Source organism: Myodes glareolus, chromosome 5, assembly GCF_982192425.1.
Source record: "Myodes glareolus chromosome 5, mMyoGla1.1, whole genome shotgun sequence".
Lineage (NCBI taxonomy): Eukaryota > Metazoa > Chordata > Mammalia > Rodentia > Cricetidae > Myodes > Myodes glareolus.
This window is the reverse complement of record NC_142030.1, coordinates 69,821,380-69,839,833: the sequence shown is the minus strand read 5'-3', so window position 1 is coordinate 69,839,833 and position 18,454 is coordinate 69,821,380. Positions and strand designations below refer to the sequence as shown.

The 18,454-nt window shown below is 44.8% G+C and overlaps 1 protein-coding gene across 5 annotated transcripts in view; it reads right to left on the bottom strand.

Moving 5' to 3' along the window:
• Positions 1-18,454, bottom strand: part of Cacna1e (calcium voltage-gated channel subunit alpha1 E) — a 471,717-nt gene that overhangs the window by 13,709 nt on the left and 439,554 nt on the right. For 3 of the 5 annotated variants that reach the window (XM_087906403.1, XM_085688094.2, XM_048421032.3), the window contains 7 exons: positions 14,036-14,163; positions 9,105-9,201; positions 7,006-7,111; positions 6,115-6,222; positions 5,494-5,594; positions 5,110-5,216; positions 1,440-1,551 (listed from right to left, as the gene is read on the bottom strand). In XM_087906403.1, coding sequence (XP_087762529.1) covers positions 1,440-1,551; positions 5,110-5,216; positions 5,494-5,594; positions 6,115-6,222; positions 7,006-7,111; positions 9,105-9,201; positions 14,036-14,163 — 759 coding nt within the window. Of the gene's footprint in view, positions 1-1,439; positions 1,552-5,109; positions 5,217-5,493; positions 5,595-6,114; positions 6,223-7,005; positions 7,112-9,104; positions 9,202-10,908; positions 11,006-14,035; positions 14,164-18,454 lie in introns of all 5 variants that reach the window. The other 2 variants (XM_085688095.2, XM_085688101.2) reach the window with 1 other exon arrangement.

The window sequence follows — 18,454 nt, the reverse complement described above, 5'->3', positions numbered from 1 at the left end:
CCATACGCACATACACAAATCATGGCCACGCCTCAGGACATGGAGCAGGGACCTAGAGGGATGGGCAGAGGCACACAGTGGTGAGTGTGTGGTATGGCTGACACCTGAGTTCAGATACAGACACCAGCACTGACAAGATGAACACAAATCCAGAAAGTTCTGGCACTACAGCTCAGCCCGGGGGAAACCCACACAAATGATGAGGTAAAGTGTCCCTGGGGGGGGGGGGGAAAGAAAGACCACGTTATTGAGATTTTTCCACCACACCTATCAACTTGGCATAAAGTGCTGAAAGGAATTTTCAGAATCAAACTATCCATACCAGATTAGTTCCTTGGTTTTAGTACTAAAACAGTTGGAGAAGAGGGTGATTATTAAGACCTTGGGGCAGTTGTTTGGTGTTCTATGATACCTGACCTTGCTATCTTCCCAATATAACGGATTCAAGGTCCTCTGTCTCAGCAACCAGAGATGACAGAGTTACCTAGTCGAGCCCGTCTTCTCTGTAGGAAACCTACTCCATCACACACACACACACACACACACACACACACACACACCACACACCGCTCATTTGGCATGGCTCTGGGATATATAGTAGTGACAACAATGGTTTGTGAGATAAAGGAGAAAACAAAGTCACCTATGAACCATAAAGTAATGAGGCTCTGCTCACTTAGTGCTGGTTCTCTGTACAGACAGCTGCAAACTACGTTTTGTCTTGCTCTCTCCAATTCAATTAAGCCTGGAAGGAAACTTGGTACTTTTAGCTCCCAAACATGCAATAATGGTAAAATTGATTAGTTTGGCAATCGGGTTTTGCTTTAGCACTAGTAAACACAAAATCTTAACTGGTACTCTCTTCTTCAAGGTTGAACTTTACTCGTTAGGGTTCTCAGAATTTTACCATCTAGACTAATAAAAAAATTATGTTGGCCTCAGGAAAATGACTTTAGGGGCTTTTTAAATGTGCGTGGCCTTGTAGAATTATAACTGAAGGGAAGAAATCTGCCTGAACCCACACATGGCAAAAGTGGTGGCATCTTCTGTATGTCCTAGTGGACAGTTGTTTGTTGTTGCAGATGCAGCCACTAAGTATTAGAGAAGGTAGGCTTCCCTCAAGGATGCTAGGGGCATCCTATATTTCCATAAGTAGCACTTAGTGGTATTTTATACAATATTACTTATTCAATGAAACTATCTTAAAGCTTGCTATCATAGGCAAGATTTTATATATAATATTTGCGTCAAAATCTGATAAGTTAAAAGGGCTTGGCTTAAAGAAACTAAGTTCCTGCAGGAAGGAAGAGCCCTCTTGGACTATGAAACCTTTAGAGGGAGCATTCTCAGTGAACAGGAGAAACTGGGTGAGAAAGGGCTGAAAGTAAGAGTGAGAAGGATCCGGAAATACTTCTTAGGTCATAGACTCATTCATTCACCAGAGATTGCTGTTCCTGGAATTGTCCGTCATCAGCAGGGTCCATACAAGCCAACTGGAATATTTCTTGCGGGGAGAGTGGACTCATTGAAGGGTATCCACTCCGACCACTCCTGAAAAGCAATGTCAAATTCAGAGGTCATGAGAGACAGACAGAGTCATGCCATAACTGCCACTAACAAACCCCTTCCCATAGGAGACCTCCTGCTTACAAGGGCAGCTGGTCTATGAGTCTATTGACTTGCAGGTGGTTGGTCTTAGAACAGAAGATGTTTAAGAAAACGTAAGAAAACATAGAAACTGGTGTTTTCAACCTGCGCTTGGAATCATTCATCATTCTGCTGGCGACCAGCATATCTGTGACAAATGACACCATTTGTCACACTCAGCCATATGGAAGACCAGTGCTAGATTGTAAACCTGCTTCTGTTGAGTTTCCCTATTGGGCAGAAAAATGCCAGAGTTTAAACAGTGAACAGCTTGTTTAAATATTAAGCAGTCATAGTCTTAAAAAAAATCCCCACTTTCAGTAAAATGGTTTTATTGTGCCAGCATCCATGGCGAAACTCAACTCCATCCAATTCAGTTCCATTAACATTTACTAAAGGGTTTCTCTGGGCTGCTCACTGTATCTTTTGGCTCATGAGCTGGGAGATGATTTCAGAGGTGGTGGTTGAGAAGCAAAGACCCTTGGGTTGATTGCTGTATGGGAGGATGTTTAAATGGTGATGAGGTAGGGCGAAACATGAAGTCTGCCAAGTGGAAGGTACAGAGAATAGCATGGTAGATTGATTTCTATACAATCATGTCCAAGCTGATGTTTCCTGCAAAATTGGCTTCTGTTTCCATTCACTGTTATCATGCAGTAACAGATTTCATTGTCCTAACCAAGAGTGAGCCTTTGTGACTATGGGAAGAGGGGCAGGTTAGTGCTATGCAGTCGTAGGACTATAAGATGATACACCATCTCTCCAAGCGTCAGTGTTCTGCTCTAGGGAGGCCCATCTCATAAGAGTCTATGGCCAAGGACTTTGCAACCCATAGAAAATTAGAGAAATGAACAAGAATTGCCAGTTACTTTAATCTGTAGGCTCAGTCTTACTAGACTAGTGTTAAAGGAGAAGGTCTGAATAACAGAGATTCACCAGATGGGTCTTCTGCCAGTGAGAGTGTTAGCTGAGTTTTACAACTCCCATAGAGTCATCTCATATTTAAGTTACCTGTCTAAATGCCATTCATTCATCCGTGTACCTTCTCCTGAAAATCAAGGTAACAAGATGGACAAGGAAAGTATATAGTACAAGGACCTCTGTTAGTTACCTGTCTAAATCCGTGTACCTTCTCCTGAAAACCAAGGTAACAAGATGGACAAGGAAAGTATATAGTACAAGGACCTCTGTTAGTCCCACAGAGAACAGTTGATTATTCAATAGGTGGAGAAAACCTTCTGTGGTTTCCACTGAGTCTCTAAAAGTTCATGTGTTGTAAATTTCATTACTAAAGTTATATGCTAATGTTATTTAAAGCAGAACACTTGGGAGATAATTAGGACTTGATAAAGTCATGAAGGTGGAGCCCCATGCTACATTACTGTCTTTATCACAAAAAGGCCCAAACACCTAAGTTAGCAAGCCTATTCTGTCTCATCCCACACTTGTGACAAAAAGGTCCTCACCTGATAAAGGCATCATACTTTTGGGTTTCCCAAGACCCAGCATTATTATCCAAATAATTCTATTCTTTATAAACTACTAGTCTGAATTACTTTGTTAGAAAAACAGAAGAAACAGTGGCAGAGCCTTTAGGATCACAGAACAATATCACAGAGTTAATTTGAATTGAGTGGTAACCTACTTTAAAAACCTTGTGAAGTTTTTGTTTTTAAGAAATTGTTCAAAATACAGGACATGGGCTCCCCTAGACTCTTGTTCCTACCTCACCAGCATTTTCCTTTGACTTCCTTTGCTCCCAAAATTCCACGTACAGGCTATTTTAAGTTTGTTGAAAGTAGTAATAACCAGGCTTTCTTTCTGCTAAAAACTTTAATATAGGTTGTTCCCATAGTACAGGGTATATCTGCTCCCAACCACACTCTTTCCATGTTTGGACTTTCCTTACCAAAAGTTACTTACTTAAAATATTCTATGGTGTGGGACAATTATCTATATTCTGTCAATTATGTTTTAAATAAATGCTGATTGGCCAGGAAATATAGGCGGGACAACCAGACAAGAAGTAGAGGCAGGTCAATGAGAACAGGAGAATTCTGGGAAGGAGAAAGCCCATCCCTCCCCAGTTCTGCCCAGACAAGAAGAAAGAAGATGTGACCTGCCCCGCTGAAAAAGGTACCAAGCCATGTGGCTAACATATACTAGAATAATGGACTAATATAAGTTATAAGAGTTAATAAGAAGCCTGAGCTAATGGGCCAATCAGTTTATCATTAATATAGACCTCTGTGTGGTTATTTCGGGTGTAAGCTAGCTGGGCGGCTGGGACAAACAAAGAACCCTCTTCTTGTAACAATTCTAGTGTCCAGCAATCCATCAGAACTCTCTTATGTGCCTTCATACCCTGCTACTCATTTTCCTTCTGGAATTTATCACAATTGTACTTGAAAACGACAACTGTTTTCCCCTGGCAGCTTTTCTATTTAAAGTCTGACTTTTCTGTATGCAAGATCACTTGTTGGGGAGAAGGGAGCTATGCCTGCCATGGTCACCATTGTAATCTCTATAATTAATGCCTGGCTCTCAAAATGCATGACTCTAAAGAACAACAGGCCTATAGCAATATCTTCCAAAGGTTTGCACCAGAAACACATGGGCCATCTTCATTCCTCTCCCTCCCTCTTTCACTTCTCATAGCAAACCTATTCCTAAATCTTTCTTCCCTGTTAAATACCTTGCCTGCCCACTTCTAGCCTGCTTGTCCAAGCCATTGCCATTGATACTTTATATAACTGCAGAAAGCCATTAAATGATGTCATCTCTAGAATTTTCCCTCTGAACTATTAAGTCTACACTGAATTCATAAATGAATTTTGAAAAGCACAGATCTAATCATGTCACTCTGAAACATAAAGCCCCATTATTTTAAGACATAAATTGAATTTTTTTTTATCATGGCTTAGAATGCCCTCTGCGTAGCACCCATTTCAGTAGCTACCATAAGCACAGGTGTCTTACCACAGTTGCTCCTTTTGAAGAGCTTGCCTTTGGGTCTCTGTTTCTTCCTTGAGGACACCCCCTACTACCCCACACCAATGTCTCAAACTAGGTAAGCAAATACTGTCCCTAGAACTCTCAGCCTGGAGCAAAGAATCCAGGGGCTGTTGCTTCTCTTTCCCTTTTATGCTCATCAATCACAGAGCCATGACACTAGCTCCATGGAGAGGGGACAGCCAAGCATTGAGAGATGGCAATCCTTCACAACAGAACTATAGCTAAGGTGCTAGTGTATCATAACATGACTCGGCGCCTTTGTCCACTGTCCTGATGCTGGCTGCAGCCTACACGCGTTGGATTCACTTTCCTCTTATTCCTGCTGATGAGCCATTCTGCGAAAGTCAGCCCAAGGAAAAGAACGGATTCCCAGTGTGTGATTTCTGGGCCTTTCCAGTGGCGACAGAAAGCAAGCAGGAGTCCTGTGGACCCTTGGGTCTTACTCACAGGCCTGAACCCGGGTCCTGCTGGAGATAAGGCAGCGCTTTGGCATTGGCGATGATCTCCTGTGGCAGTGATGAGGGCTCCATGCGCTGAAACATGGGTGCATTTTTCTGTATTGAGACAGACAATTCCCATGACTTTGTGGGGGCTGCTCTGAGAAGACCACAGCTTACATGAGCAACAAAGAAAGACGATTGGGTCCTTGTTTGACTCTCTCAATCTTTTAATTCACCAGATTGCTAATCCCACAGCACCACACATTTCATGGACCCCTCAAGCTCTTTCTCACCTTTTAGGGTGCTTTACAGGGAGGGACACATGCAGCCTGTCCCCCTTGAAACCTGTGTTTATTCACGACCCATCCAAAATCCCATCGCTGATCCTCACCTGTTCTTCCAGCTGCTGTCTCTGCTTCTTCACCTTGCTCTGCTTATAGTAGTCCATGATCATCATTGCTGCATAGATTTTGCCCACTGTCAGGTCAGAGGCTAAAAGCACAAGTGGAGCATAGGATGAACAGGGAGGATGCAAGTGGGCATAAGCTTTCTCACCCACTCTCCAAAGCAAATTCACACTCTCTGCCACCCATTCATCTAGTGCTTATTAGGGCTCCGAGGATAAAGAGTGAAGAGATCCTTGCAATGACGGCGGTGCTAACAGTGCTGGCTGGTATGGAATGTATTAATAAGTACTACCTCCTATCATTCTAGATATTCATGTCCAAATAGCAACACATTTCGCCAAATGTACTTGGGCTTACTGAACAGTCTCATGTGGAAGGAGAGAGCTATGTACCCAGAAAATGCCATTCACAACCACGGTGACTCGGCTTAAGAAGTTAGATTCATTGAATTGTGATTAAAAGTACTTTAGGAGTGAGGACTTAGTTTGCTAATGGCAACGGAATGATCCCTTTGTCCCCTTGATCATTCTGGTTTCCCTAAAAGATGTGGCCTTGGCATGTTGGGCCACAGTGACAAGCACAATTGGAAGGAGGAGCCACCACACCTTTGGGCATGGGCACAAGCAGATCCAGCATCTTCTGGGACAGGTGAGGCCAAATGGCCAGAGTTTCTTTTTGTAGCTCCGAGTCTAGCTGCTGTCTGTCTGCACCACCTAGGATAATATGAATTATTAATAACCCAATCATAACTGACACCGAATAATGGCGACTGGGGAGTAGGTGGGGGCAGGAGCTGAATCAGCATGGCACCTCCCATGATGAGAAGAAGAAATCCTGGCACTGAGTGACAGTGGCTCTGGCAATGCGTTTCTGCTGAGGAAGCAGAACACACCTTGGCTCCTATTTTAAGTGACTGAGGCATATTCTTCCTAAGGGATCTGAGGCTGAGGCCAAGATCAACTTCCTCACTGATTCTAACAGCCTCCCAGGTGCTCAATACATCAGAAGGAAATGAAGACAGCCATAAAGAAGACTCCTGCCTCATTAATACACATCATTCATTCCATTGACCCTAACTATACAATCTAAGTGATCTGATTTTTAAAAAGGCAGGAGAAGGCAAGCTAAAAAGTCTTTATAGATGTCATAGACTGCTTCTTTCCAGACCACTGGATTAGCAATCATAATAGCAAAGTGTCCACCCTGCTGGCACCCACCACCAAAGCCTTTCAACACTGTAGAGAAAAGATGCTATATGGGAAAAATACAGAAGTATATCTGGAATGCTATTATATATGTCATTCATGGAGTACCAAGTCACTTATTTTTACCAGAGGAAGTGCAGGTCTTAAAGTTACCGAGTTAGAGGTAAAATCAGGTCAGTGCATTTTTGGGCGCATGGCCAGCTAGACTGCAGTTGAGCTGCTCCATCCTATAGCAGCTGCACAGGTTATAACCGCCTCCCCTTTCCTCTCTCCTTCACCTACTAATCTGACCTTTGGCGATTTTGATGTCCAGAGCTGTCCGGATCAGAGCCATAAGTGTGGAGGTAAAGTGGACTGTCATGTCCTCAGCCACTGGCATGTTCATCAAGACCAGCCTCTGTGTGAAAGAGAAAAGAGAAAGAGCAGGCAAAAAACAAATATATAGAAAGACACCTTGGTTTAAAAGTTAAAAAAGGGGGGGAGGAAAGTGCAGAGTTCAAGTGCACAGACAAAAAAGAAGGGCAAGGATTCGCCATTCCCATCCCAGTTCTCCCTACTTCTCACACAAAGCTCATTGCTGCTAGTTTATCTAGGGAATGATGCCAAATTCCAAGGAAAAGGGATTTCCCAATCACTCTGTAGAACCCCTTCCCATGGGGAGTGCAAGGAATATCTCCCATAGGGATGGGAAGGGAGTCAGCTCTGGGAGGTGGCTGCACTCCCTGCTCCAGGGGTGTGCTCTATTTCTACTTGTCCAGTGAACACCCCCAAACTCAATGGAGAGATAGGGAGAAAATTGGCCTTGCATATCTCACTTCAAAGATGTATCCTAGTGCCCCCTTTTTGAGTCTTTAAAGGATGGAATTTGCCAGCACATGACTGAACATGCAGAAAGTCCAACTTATCCAAGGGATGAGGAGGAGCAGGATGGGCGGGGCGGGGGAGTGCAAACAGGCTCTGGGGGGAGGTGGATGAGGAAAGCAAGGAAGACAGAGTGAGAGAGGAGGGTACAGGCAGGAGCAGAGTGGGCAGGCCCTGTTTCCCTCACCCAGAGGAAGGGATCCAACTGAAATGGCCAAATCCACTTCTCAGAGAGTATCTTGCTTTTAGAATTCTGTAAAACTCTCCTCCCACGCCTCTCCCAATTCATTCTATCAAGCCTCACCCCAGAAAGTCAAATTCATTTCGCACTGTGTGGTACTTATGGGTGTCAAAAAAGATACTATCCCCTGTGCTGTGTACAAGCAGCCACACACTGGGGTGGAGGGGGTTCCTAAGGACTACATTCTAGTGAGCTGTTCTCTGAGGAAATACAATTTAGAGAGAACAGCAGAAGGGTCCTGGTGGCAGTGGTTGGTGGTAGTGGCTGAGGGTAGTGGTTGGGGATAATGGTTGTTGGTAGTTGGTGGTGGTGGATGGAGCATGTCTTTCATCAGCCACGCTCTCCAATACTCGGTTGGATCATCTTGCCTAAAGCAACTCCACAGACACAGTGTGTTAAGGGTGTAAAGGTTGTTTCTTGTCCGTTTCCAAGTCTCATCCCTCCCACTTCTGGAGAAGTGGCAACATTGCTACTAGGTATGCCTAAGTGAGTGCAAAAGCTCTGGAGTTCTTGGCCAGCTTAGGTACCACCGGGGAGCGAGCAGTAACTATTGTTGGCCCCAAAGCCATGAGCAGCTTGCTATCTCCCAGTGGACAATGCTGCTCTAGGACCATGAGCAATCTACCCACCGCTTGGTTGTGCTAAGAAGGCAAAGCTAATACTGAACACATCTTGTGCCCATCTTTGCCCTCTCAAGGGCACTGGGTAGCTGGCCAATGGGGGATGAAAGCTGCATTCCTGTTAATCATGAAATTGAAGACATATTCCTCTTTTGTGTTTGTCTCTAGAAGGAAGCTATGTCGTTGTTCCTACATCACGGGGGAAGACCTTTGTTGGGGGTTTTCCTTCTACAATTTTCTTGTGGAACTGTCCTTAAGGATTGTCCAGTATCACCCTAGCTTCTGAGTGAAGCCATTTCTTTCTCAGTAGGCTTTCCTGGCTCTTTGTTATGGGCTTCTTTCTGGCCCATCCAACTATTTCCCTGGCCACCACTCTGCCTCCTTTTAAAGGAAACACACCACTTAGCAGCGCCTTTCTAGTAGCCCACTCACAAGAAGCCACGCACGTGTAGAAACACAGCAACACAGTGAACGGTCCACAGTGAACAGCACTAGAACCACTCTTGAATCTTTCATGACTCCAGCTTCAGGACCCTTTGCTGACTCTTCGATCCTCGAGTCCCATCTCCACCTCCCCAACCCAGCTTCCCCCCATCGTCTGTCCTCCCCACAACTGGATCCCATTTCCTGTCCGTCTCTAGCCCAGAACAAAGGAAGGGGTTGTCTACCTTATAGGCCACTTTGGAGGGACATCTCTTGCCGAGGCCTAGCGGTGGTGACATGAGAGTCAGCATTTCATACATCTCAGTGTAATGGATGCGGCCACTGCTCATGGGGGTGGTAAGTAGGGGTAGGAGACGGGCAGGACAGGAGAGGTGGCAGGGCAAGGAAAAAGTGGTAGAGGAAGGATGCAGACAGGTAGGAGAGAGGAACAGCATTCCCAGAGAGCCAAAACAAATTAATACAAGAAACAGAAGAAAAACAAAACAAAATGGACAAACAGGAAAAGAACAGGAAACCTGTTAATCAAGGCAAATCATACAAGTGACTCCGTCCTGGTGCAGATTTATATCACGCCCCACACAGACCCGGGAACGCTAGTCACAACCTCTGGTCCCTCTGACACTGTCAGAAGGTGCTGACGGTTAGGGGTGGGGCTCACTTTCTCCTCCGTGGTTCGTTCTGCACTGGCTTTGTAGTTCACTGTCTACCCGCAAAGTCACACAAACATGTCTTCAATTCCCAGGGCTGTGCGTGAGCGGTATAAACCGGATAGACGGTGCTCCAGCCGTGGGTGGGAATTTCTGGCCCCTACTGGGGCTGGGATGCTGGCCCAGAAGTCAGGCCTGTCCCCTACCCTGAACCCACAGGCAGAACGTCGTGTATCCCCCCTCTGTGGTGTGTGTGCAGCGGGAGGCGGCGGCTTGCGTTGAAAGTGGCGGGCTGAGGTTGCTGGTCAGAAAGTCGGCCCTGTTGCTTCCACCTGGCTCCGTGAAGAAGAGTGCTCTTTATTCCCCAGCATGCACCAGGGTTGATGGCATGCTGGGGACAGAAGAAACAAAACCAGGAGGAGGAAGAGCATCTCGCATGCCATGCTACCCTCCCCAGCTCTCCCACATGCGGCTGCGGGTTTCCCTAGGATCGAGTTTAAAGAGCGACAGCAGAGGCGGCTGCCCAGCCTCCAGAGTTCAGACTCAGTGTCACCACGCCAGATCAGCTCCATCCATCATCTAGGCAGACAGCCTTCCTGAGCCTGGGTCGTCTTCCGCTGCCTGAGCAGGGCTTTGCTTTCCTTCCATAGCACCTGAAGCAGGGTCCTCATCTAGCCGTCTTGGGCTCGGTAGAGTGGCTAGGATACTGAGTATGCGGGGTATGGCAGAGTTCAAATTTGTATCTCTGAACTTGTTGGTTTAACCAACAAGTAGTGACTTGACAATTATGGAAGACTCTTTACAAGTGTGTCTGGCAGAAACCTATGGCAAATGATCTATTCAAGGTCCTTCAGTGTTTACCGAGGTCATTTTAGACTCTGTGCTGTGAAATTCTCTCATGGCCTCCAAATCCACCCAATTCTCTATTGGTTCTTCCTCTCCCTCCTATAGCTTCTATTGCCGACCCTGGCAAAAGTTCCCGGGGTAAGGATGACTAGACTCACACTTTGTTTCATGTGGTTAAATAAAACTACAGTGAAGGGAAACCAGAAAACCTTTTGCCTGACTAAAGAATTTCTACTTTTGGGAGAAGGGAGAGATCCTTCGGTAAGAGGTACAGGCTAAGGTAAACTGGTGTGCATGTGTGAATAAACTAAAGTGACCTTCGTATTGTCCTCAACTCTCTTCTGCCTGCACCATAAAATGTGTCCTTCTTCCTGCACAGCAGCTGCTGGGTCTGGGAGGGTTTGGGCCTCTTTAAACTCAAAGGAAAGCAACATGAAGGTTCCCTCATGTGGCGCAGTGGTGGTGGAGCAGGGGGCGGAGAGGGTTAGATGCTGCATCCCACTGCAGGTCAATGGCTGAGGACTGGGAGGCAAACCTTGCAAGCCACCCTGTAGGGGCAGTTCTCTCCCAGGCCCAGAGGAGGCGAGATCACCCGCACTAATTTGTACATATCCTTATACGGGATCCTGCCGCTGTAAAGAAAGCACAGGTGGGTTAATAAGATATTAGAGAAGGGTGGGGAGGAAATGATGGCTTCTCCCTGCTGGAACTGCCCAAAAGAGGTACGAGCAGCTTGTTGGTGTTTGACAGAATTAGACCAGAACAATAAGCCCCAGAGAACTACCACCTTGCCAAACTACTGTCGCAATTTCCTTGGGAAATCAGAGTCCACCTAGTATCAAAAGGAGCTACCTAATGCCTACAGTGCCCAGAGATACCTTTGTGGCTCACATCTGGCCTGAGTAGCCCCAGCCCTAGCAAGACTTCTAAGACAAAAAAGACAGCCAGTGTGTTTCTGACCGACGTCCAGAGCAGATGTCAGGTTGCCCACATGTGAACTATCAAACTCTCTGCCTTCACACACACACTGATTATAGTCAGTTACTCATGACTACCTGCCGGGGACAGTCAGCATCTTTTTGTAGCTTGTGAGAGACAAATTTCCCACTAAGCTCATTAGCAAGAAACAGCATTTCCATGGGAGAATTTGAAAAGGCTTTGGATCTCTATGTGACAGATTATCGTGAGTTCAGCTTGGGTAAGCTCTGCCCCATTCCACAGGAGCCTACTGAAATCCATGTCCACAAAGCAATGTGGGTGGAGGAAGCCCTAGAGACATTCCCTGCAGCTCCTTCCCGCCACTCAAGGTCCAGAGTTGATCCTGCAGAATTCCATGAACACTGCAACCTTTGCAACCTTTCCTTTTTTTTTTTTTCTTTTTCTTTTTCTTTTTAGAACCTTGTGTTCCAGGAACCTTCTAGAGACTTCTGGCTTCTCATGGAAAAGGAAAAATTGGACACAGGATTACTTTATAGTGAGTAAAACATCTTCCTGTCAGGAACCAAAGCAAGGAAGCCACGGTGGGGTCTGAAGTCGCATCCTGGACCAGGCCAGGGTTTCTCATAGAAACCATGAGAACATTATCTCCATCTGAGCATCCTTTTGAGCAATCATCAAAGCTAATGTTTTTTCCAACTTCACTCCTTCTAGCCTTTTCCTGACTTTGTGCTGATTTCTCCTGGATTCTTCCAGACCGTAGCATATCAGTATGTCCCAGTGTCTCATCCTTTAACAGGATGGAAGGTAGACATGTGTCGACCTATTTTTGCTTCTTAGAGTAGTAAGTAGAGTGCTCACAAGTGATCATAGGCTAATGTCTTCTACAATCTGATGGCAGTTCCTCTTATGAAGACCCTCACTTGAGTACTTTTGTTGATTTCTTCTCAATAACCTTATTCTGCCATGGAGGCCAATTAAATTGTAACCAGAACAAGTATTAATTCTCTAAACATTCAAAGTGACAGAAGGGGTTCCCCTTTGTTTTTTTCTTGAGGTAATGTGACCAAGTCTTATGATTAGTCCTGGTGGAGCTTCTTCTCGGCAACTGAAATGGAGGAGGAGTATCTTTAACACACTTGGCATTTGGATCCACAGACAACATGAAACCAAAGGAAGCTGTGTGGTTCTGGGATCCAGGGGTACCTGCTTGAGGCTAGGTGAGCAACGCTCTCCTTTGATAGCCGATAGTTTCTCTTCAGTCAGTTGAGTGACTAGGCATCTGGCATCAAGGCCATCTATGCTTTCCAGATGGTGATTCTTCTTATTTCCAAATAGTATTCACAAACCATTTTTGCAAATTGCCCTAACAGTAGTGTGCATGAGATAATAATGTACTACAAACACAATCCAGGCTGGGCAGGCATCATTACCATCACTTGGTCGATGGTTACATAACTTGTCCAAAGTGAGAGAACCGATAAGATGCAGGCCTACCATTGCTGTCCTCTAAGACACTGCCAGTTGAATACTAAAACCTTCTGCTGGAGATTGAGTTCAGCAAGGAAAATTTATTGCTTAGCCACTGTACCAGGAAGGGATTTACATAACTGTGCCCTCACTTGTTACTACAGAGGGGAAAGGAATTCTAGTTCACCCAACCACCCTGAAAACAGTTAACCCAGGCAGAGCAGCTTCACAGGTTGGTAGATTTGGGGAAGAATCGCACATCAGAAAGGAGTGTCAGGTGGAAGCAACAGGGTCCCCTCCTGGGAAGGGTGGCATTTCCTGGAGTATTGTAAGAGGGGGCCAGAGTGGGTAGAATGGTGAGTGAAGACTCGGAAGCTAAGTTGACCTGGGTCAGCCAAGCTTTTCAGTCATAGAATATCTTCCCTGTCCTCAACAGCAAGGGCTGAACCACTGTCTGTGTTTCTGCAGTGGGGGTCAGAAGACTTTTTGTAACTGTGAAGTTTTTTGACAATACTTTAATGGTAAACATTTTGAGCTGGAGGATCATACCACCTTTATTACAATTATTCCCTCTAGGGCAAGAACAGCCATAGATGGTAGAGTAAATGAATGGCTGTAACTGTGCCTCTATAAAAGCATATTTGTTAAAGCAGTGAGCTCCATTTAATTGGCAGGTGGTGATTTGCTGACCCCTGCTCGAAAGTCTAAATGTCATATCACAGCAGAACTATTGGACAGTGAAAGACAGCAAAGAAGTCAGTCCTGCCAACTCCTGCCATGTGATAGAACCCTACCAGTGTAGCGGGTAACACTTGGAAGAATCACTTGGTTTATTATTTGAAATACAATATCAGAGTTTTATTCAACCATATCTGCTGAGAGGAATAAGGAGGGAAAACACTAACATAGTGGAGGGAACCACTAACCATGGTGGCCAGGTAGGTCCCATTGACCTAGAAACCCCTAACTCAGCCCCTGGTAACTCATGGCAAGAGAAGGAGGTTGGAAGCTAGCCTGGTTGTGAAGCCAATCTGGGGTATAATGAGATTGGCAAACAAGGGTACCGCCCGCCATAGAAGGAAAACAGGAGTACGGGAAGCCCAGGAAGAAAAAGACTTTGGTGAATGGCTGGGTATCGGTGCCTCTTCCATAAGCTACAACCCAGAGGTGTTTCCTTCCCTTTCATAACAGGCAAATATTTGAGCAACTCCAATCCAGTAGCCCCTGATCTCTAAGTGGCCAAGAGGCCTACGCACCATGCTGCTCTGTCATATTCTGCCCAGACACGGACAAACTCATCCAAGTGGTGAGGCCCCAGGATAGAGGAATCTCGAGTCAGGTACTCAAAGTTATCCATGATGACAGCCACGAACAGGTTGAGCATCTAAAGGGCAAGGAGAAGAGTTAGGAGAAACTAGATAGAGCCAAGAGAGCTCCCTGAATGCAACTCGTTTTCCTGATTCCCAGTGCACATTGCGTTGTATGGGCATTAACGACTTCATTTTTCTGTGCCACTTCTCATTTGCACAACACTCCATTCACTTTTATTACCTGTTTGATTTATTTAATTGTCCTTGTGGAAGCAGAGGGAATAACCGTCTCAACATTCTTACAGGCTAGAGAAAGTCAAGGCCAGAGAGCAGCATTCCTTCTCCAGCATCCATTCCTCATGCTGCTTCACAAAAAGGGTCTACAAAGAGTACTGGGAGAATGCTAGAAATAATATAAATATGTGAAGCTGACTGTTCACGGGCCCGTTGTCCTCTGTGCTTGCTTAGTCGATCTTTACTCTGTACCCAGTACATGCCAAACACACTGACTCAGGTGCTGGGTCACGAGATTACAAAGTGCTTGTCCAGAGCTACATCCCTATGCCTAGCACAGTGCCTAAACACAGTAGCCCTTCACTAGAACTTGTTATAGGAATACTCTTAAAGAAGTAAATAGTGTTTAGAAAAGACAGTGATACATCAGAAATGGGAAAAAGTTGCAGATGATCAAAGCCATAAAAACAGTGACCGTAGAGACAGAACAGTGTATAAAGGCCATTTCTGGTAGCTAAAATACATGGAGAAGTCGTTTGATTCTTGAACTGAAGCACGATGAAGTAGATTATATTGACCAGAGCACAGAAGCACAGAGAGGCAGAGGAGACAGCATGAATGTGCACAGCCATACGTAGGAGCAGGGACAGTCTAGGGGGCTGTAAGGAGAGCAGGGCCAAGTGCCCGGTCACAAAGGCATCCTGTCACCATGCTGCAGTCGAAACCAAGACCCGCCAACTAGCCAGACATTCTTGAACGCTGCATGAGATATTTCATCAGATCTGGTATTTCAACACCCAAACGGTCACAGACACTAGAAGTATCAACAAGCATGGCTGAGTTCCAAGGAAGTTTTGTATATGGATTTTGGAATTTGAATTTCATATAATTTCCACATGCCATGAAAATACTATATATCTTTTGCTTCTCTGTCCCTCATCTAAAAATGTAAAAATCATACTTCATAGACCATACAAAAACCAGGTGCAAATCAAATTGGCCCATGGGCTATAGAGTCTCCTGATCTGTAGTCTGGACTATTCTATAAGCAGCAAGAACTACTAATGGTGGTTAAGCAAATAGGAGTCAAGAGATATTTGTCTATACAAATAACCTTGGTAATGGTCAAGAAGGTTGGTGGGAGTCCAGGGTGAGATTTCTGGGCCAAACCATTCACAAGGACAGTAATAGAGACAGGGATTGACCAGAGTCATCAGTTCGTCATGTTCCTAGAGTGCCATTGATTGCTTGATTCCTAGTACAGGCCCTTGCCTGTCCCTATTACTGGAGTCCAATGGGTACTATTCTGTGACCTAAGCTCCTCCCAGTCATGGAATCCTATATTTACTTAGCTCACAATGAGTGGGAAATCAACAAAAGCCCATGAAAGGGCGTTGGGTAAAAGACGTGATCCTCTCTCTCTGTTATTCTTAAACATGAGAAGATACAATGTCCAGAATTAATGCTACAGCTACCTGGTAACCATTAGATGGGGGTATTTGACGAAGACGCTCACATGGGGGAAAAGATTGATGACTACAGAAAGCTGAAAAAGGAAAATGGAATTTGTCCTGGCGATGCCGTCTGAGCCCCATATTAAGGTTTGCTTAAGCCTGCCTTGTCCCAGGACACTCCAGTGGTAGGGACTCATAAAACCCCGTTTTGTTTAGGCTGTGACTATCTGGGCTTTCTTTCACTTAAAATTCAAGATTCCTACCTGATGGAGCAATTGGTTGTGGGAATGAGAAAATAGAAATCTCTGCTGTAGATTCCTAGGTTAAATGGTTGGGCTCATGGACTTGCTAGATTTGCAGGCAAGGCCTCCAGGATACAGAGAAAATCTACAGGAGGTACAGTTGCAATATAGTCTTTGCTACATGGGGAGAGGGCTGGGTATATCCTAATTGCACAGACCCCTCTTTACCTCTGCCTACGATACAAATGGATGATGGAGGTTGACTTGTATTCTCTTAGCATTGGGGTAAAGGGCATTCCTTAGATAATACAAGAATGAGGCATTGTCAGGCCATCATAACAAACATGACAACTTCCTCCAGACTTCACTGCCATGAAAGCAACATCTCTCTGGTTAAGATGCTGGTTTTTTGAGAATTGCTGTTGCATACAGATGAACTCAATACAGGCGTCTCTGCCACTGAGATTTGAGCCACAATGATTTTATTCAACCGCTTCCTGGATTATGAATGTCTTCCATGTTCTACACATTTTTATACTCCTTCTGAGCACTTATTATTAGTGTTCATAATAATTATTAGCACTGCTATTGCCTCGTAATTGTGCAGCCTTTAACAGTGTGCTGTGTGTGTTAACAGCCATTGTCTCTTTTCATGCTTGCTCTAACCCTTTGTGAGGAGGTTTGAATTACTATCAGCTCTTTGAGAAAATAAATGTTTCTGATTCATAACCACATTCTTGGCTCCCAGAACACGGCCAGTCTCACCAAAGGGCATCAGAAATCTCTGTTGAGTGGTTGGTTTGAGCTGAGGAGTGTGTGACTTGCCCAAGGTCACAAAGACAGGCTTATGTAGGGCTGAGACTTGAAGGCAGGTCATCTCACACTGAATATAGCCTCATTAAAAATAACATTAATGTGAATTATGTAGCACCCTCCAGCTCAAGATTCTAAAAGTACCATTAGAGCCTCCAATTAATTTTCCAGTTTTATCTCTAGTTTCTTTTAAATATTTATCATCAAACACTTAAGCTATATAAGATAAAATTGAGAGGTCTATGTGCCCCTCTTTTGTTTTCCAGTCTGTCTTTATCAATGGTTGTTAATTGCCTGTGTGCTGGTTTCTTATTTACTGGAAGCTACATAGAGACCGTGTCTTGGTAACAGTTCTACCACGGTGCTGGGTCAGTGCCTGTCATTAGTAGCTACTTGATAAAAGCGGTGACTTTTAAAAATTCACTGAAGGGGTGAATGCATAAACCTAAGGTTCCTTTCATTATACATTGTGCTTTATTCAGATTTGTAAACAGTTCTGTGTTCTTTTCCATTGGAAAAGGTTTTATACCCATAGAAAAGAAGTATATTGAAATATATGTAATATCTCTGTGCGTATATCTCTGCTGTCAAGCCAAGTGTAAATTGCATGTGTGTGCATGTGTGTACTATGAGTTCACATGTGTTTGTGTGAGTCCATGAATGCTACACACAGGGAAGCCAGAGCAAGACACTGAGTGCCTTGTTCTATCACTCTTGCCTTATTCCTTTGAGACAGGGTTTCTCACTGACTCTGGAGCTAGGCTTGTGGCCAGAAAGCCTAATGATCCTTCTGTACAGCCCTATCAAGACATGCTTATACCATTTTAAAGAGGCTATACAAGGGGAAATGTCTTAGCCAAGGCTATATGGGAACAAAGCCAAAATCAAAAAAGGGGCTCCCAAGCTTCCAGTTAGTTCACTCTCTACATTAACCTATGTCCCAGGCTTAACAGGCTCCTTGGTGACACTGGAATGCCGAATTGTCAGATTGTCTTAAAGACAGAAATGCCTGGGCATGAGACAATTAAGTTACTTTCCAATGTACAGTAGTAGCATTGACCACTTTTGAGCAGCAGCATTATTTTGGTTTTCAATTGCTTTGTACAGCCAGTGGCCTTTGCAGTGAAGTTGAGCTGAGGGACGTAAGGGAGGCCAGAAGGAGCACAGTAACCTTTGTATTGTTCTGGTGCCGCCTTGTGTATTTATTTCATATATCACGGCTAATCTGATGTGCAGGGAAGACATTTCTGGATGCTTTCTGCAAAAGAAGGAACTAAGAGGGCATTTCAGGCCTCTCACCACTTCCCTACGTGGGAATGTTCTACATATACAACTCAATAGTCACTAACACCCAAAGCAATCGCGTTTTCACACCATCCAGCCTGCCAGCTGCCATCCAATTCAATGGCACCCCAGTCAGGAGAGAATCACATCAGTTACACCATTTGCGATCATTCGCCTATTATTAACCCTATAAGCTGCTATTTTCAAGGCATCATTCTATAAACAATTAAAAACAAAGTCTCCCCAACAGACATAAGCCTTCGCTATTAAATAAACTGCACAAGACACAAAAAAGGCAGGAGTTACCCCGGTAACCCCAGAGTCGACAGGAAGCTTGG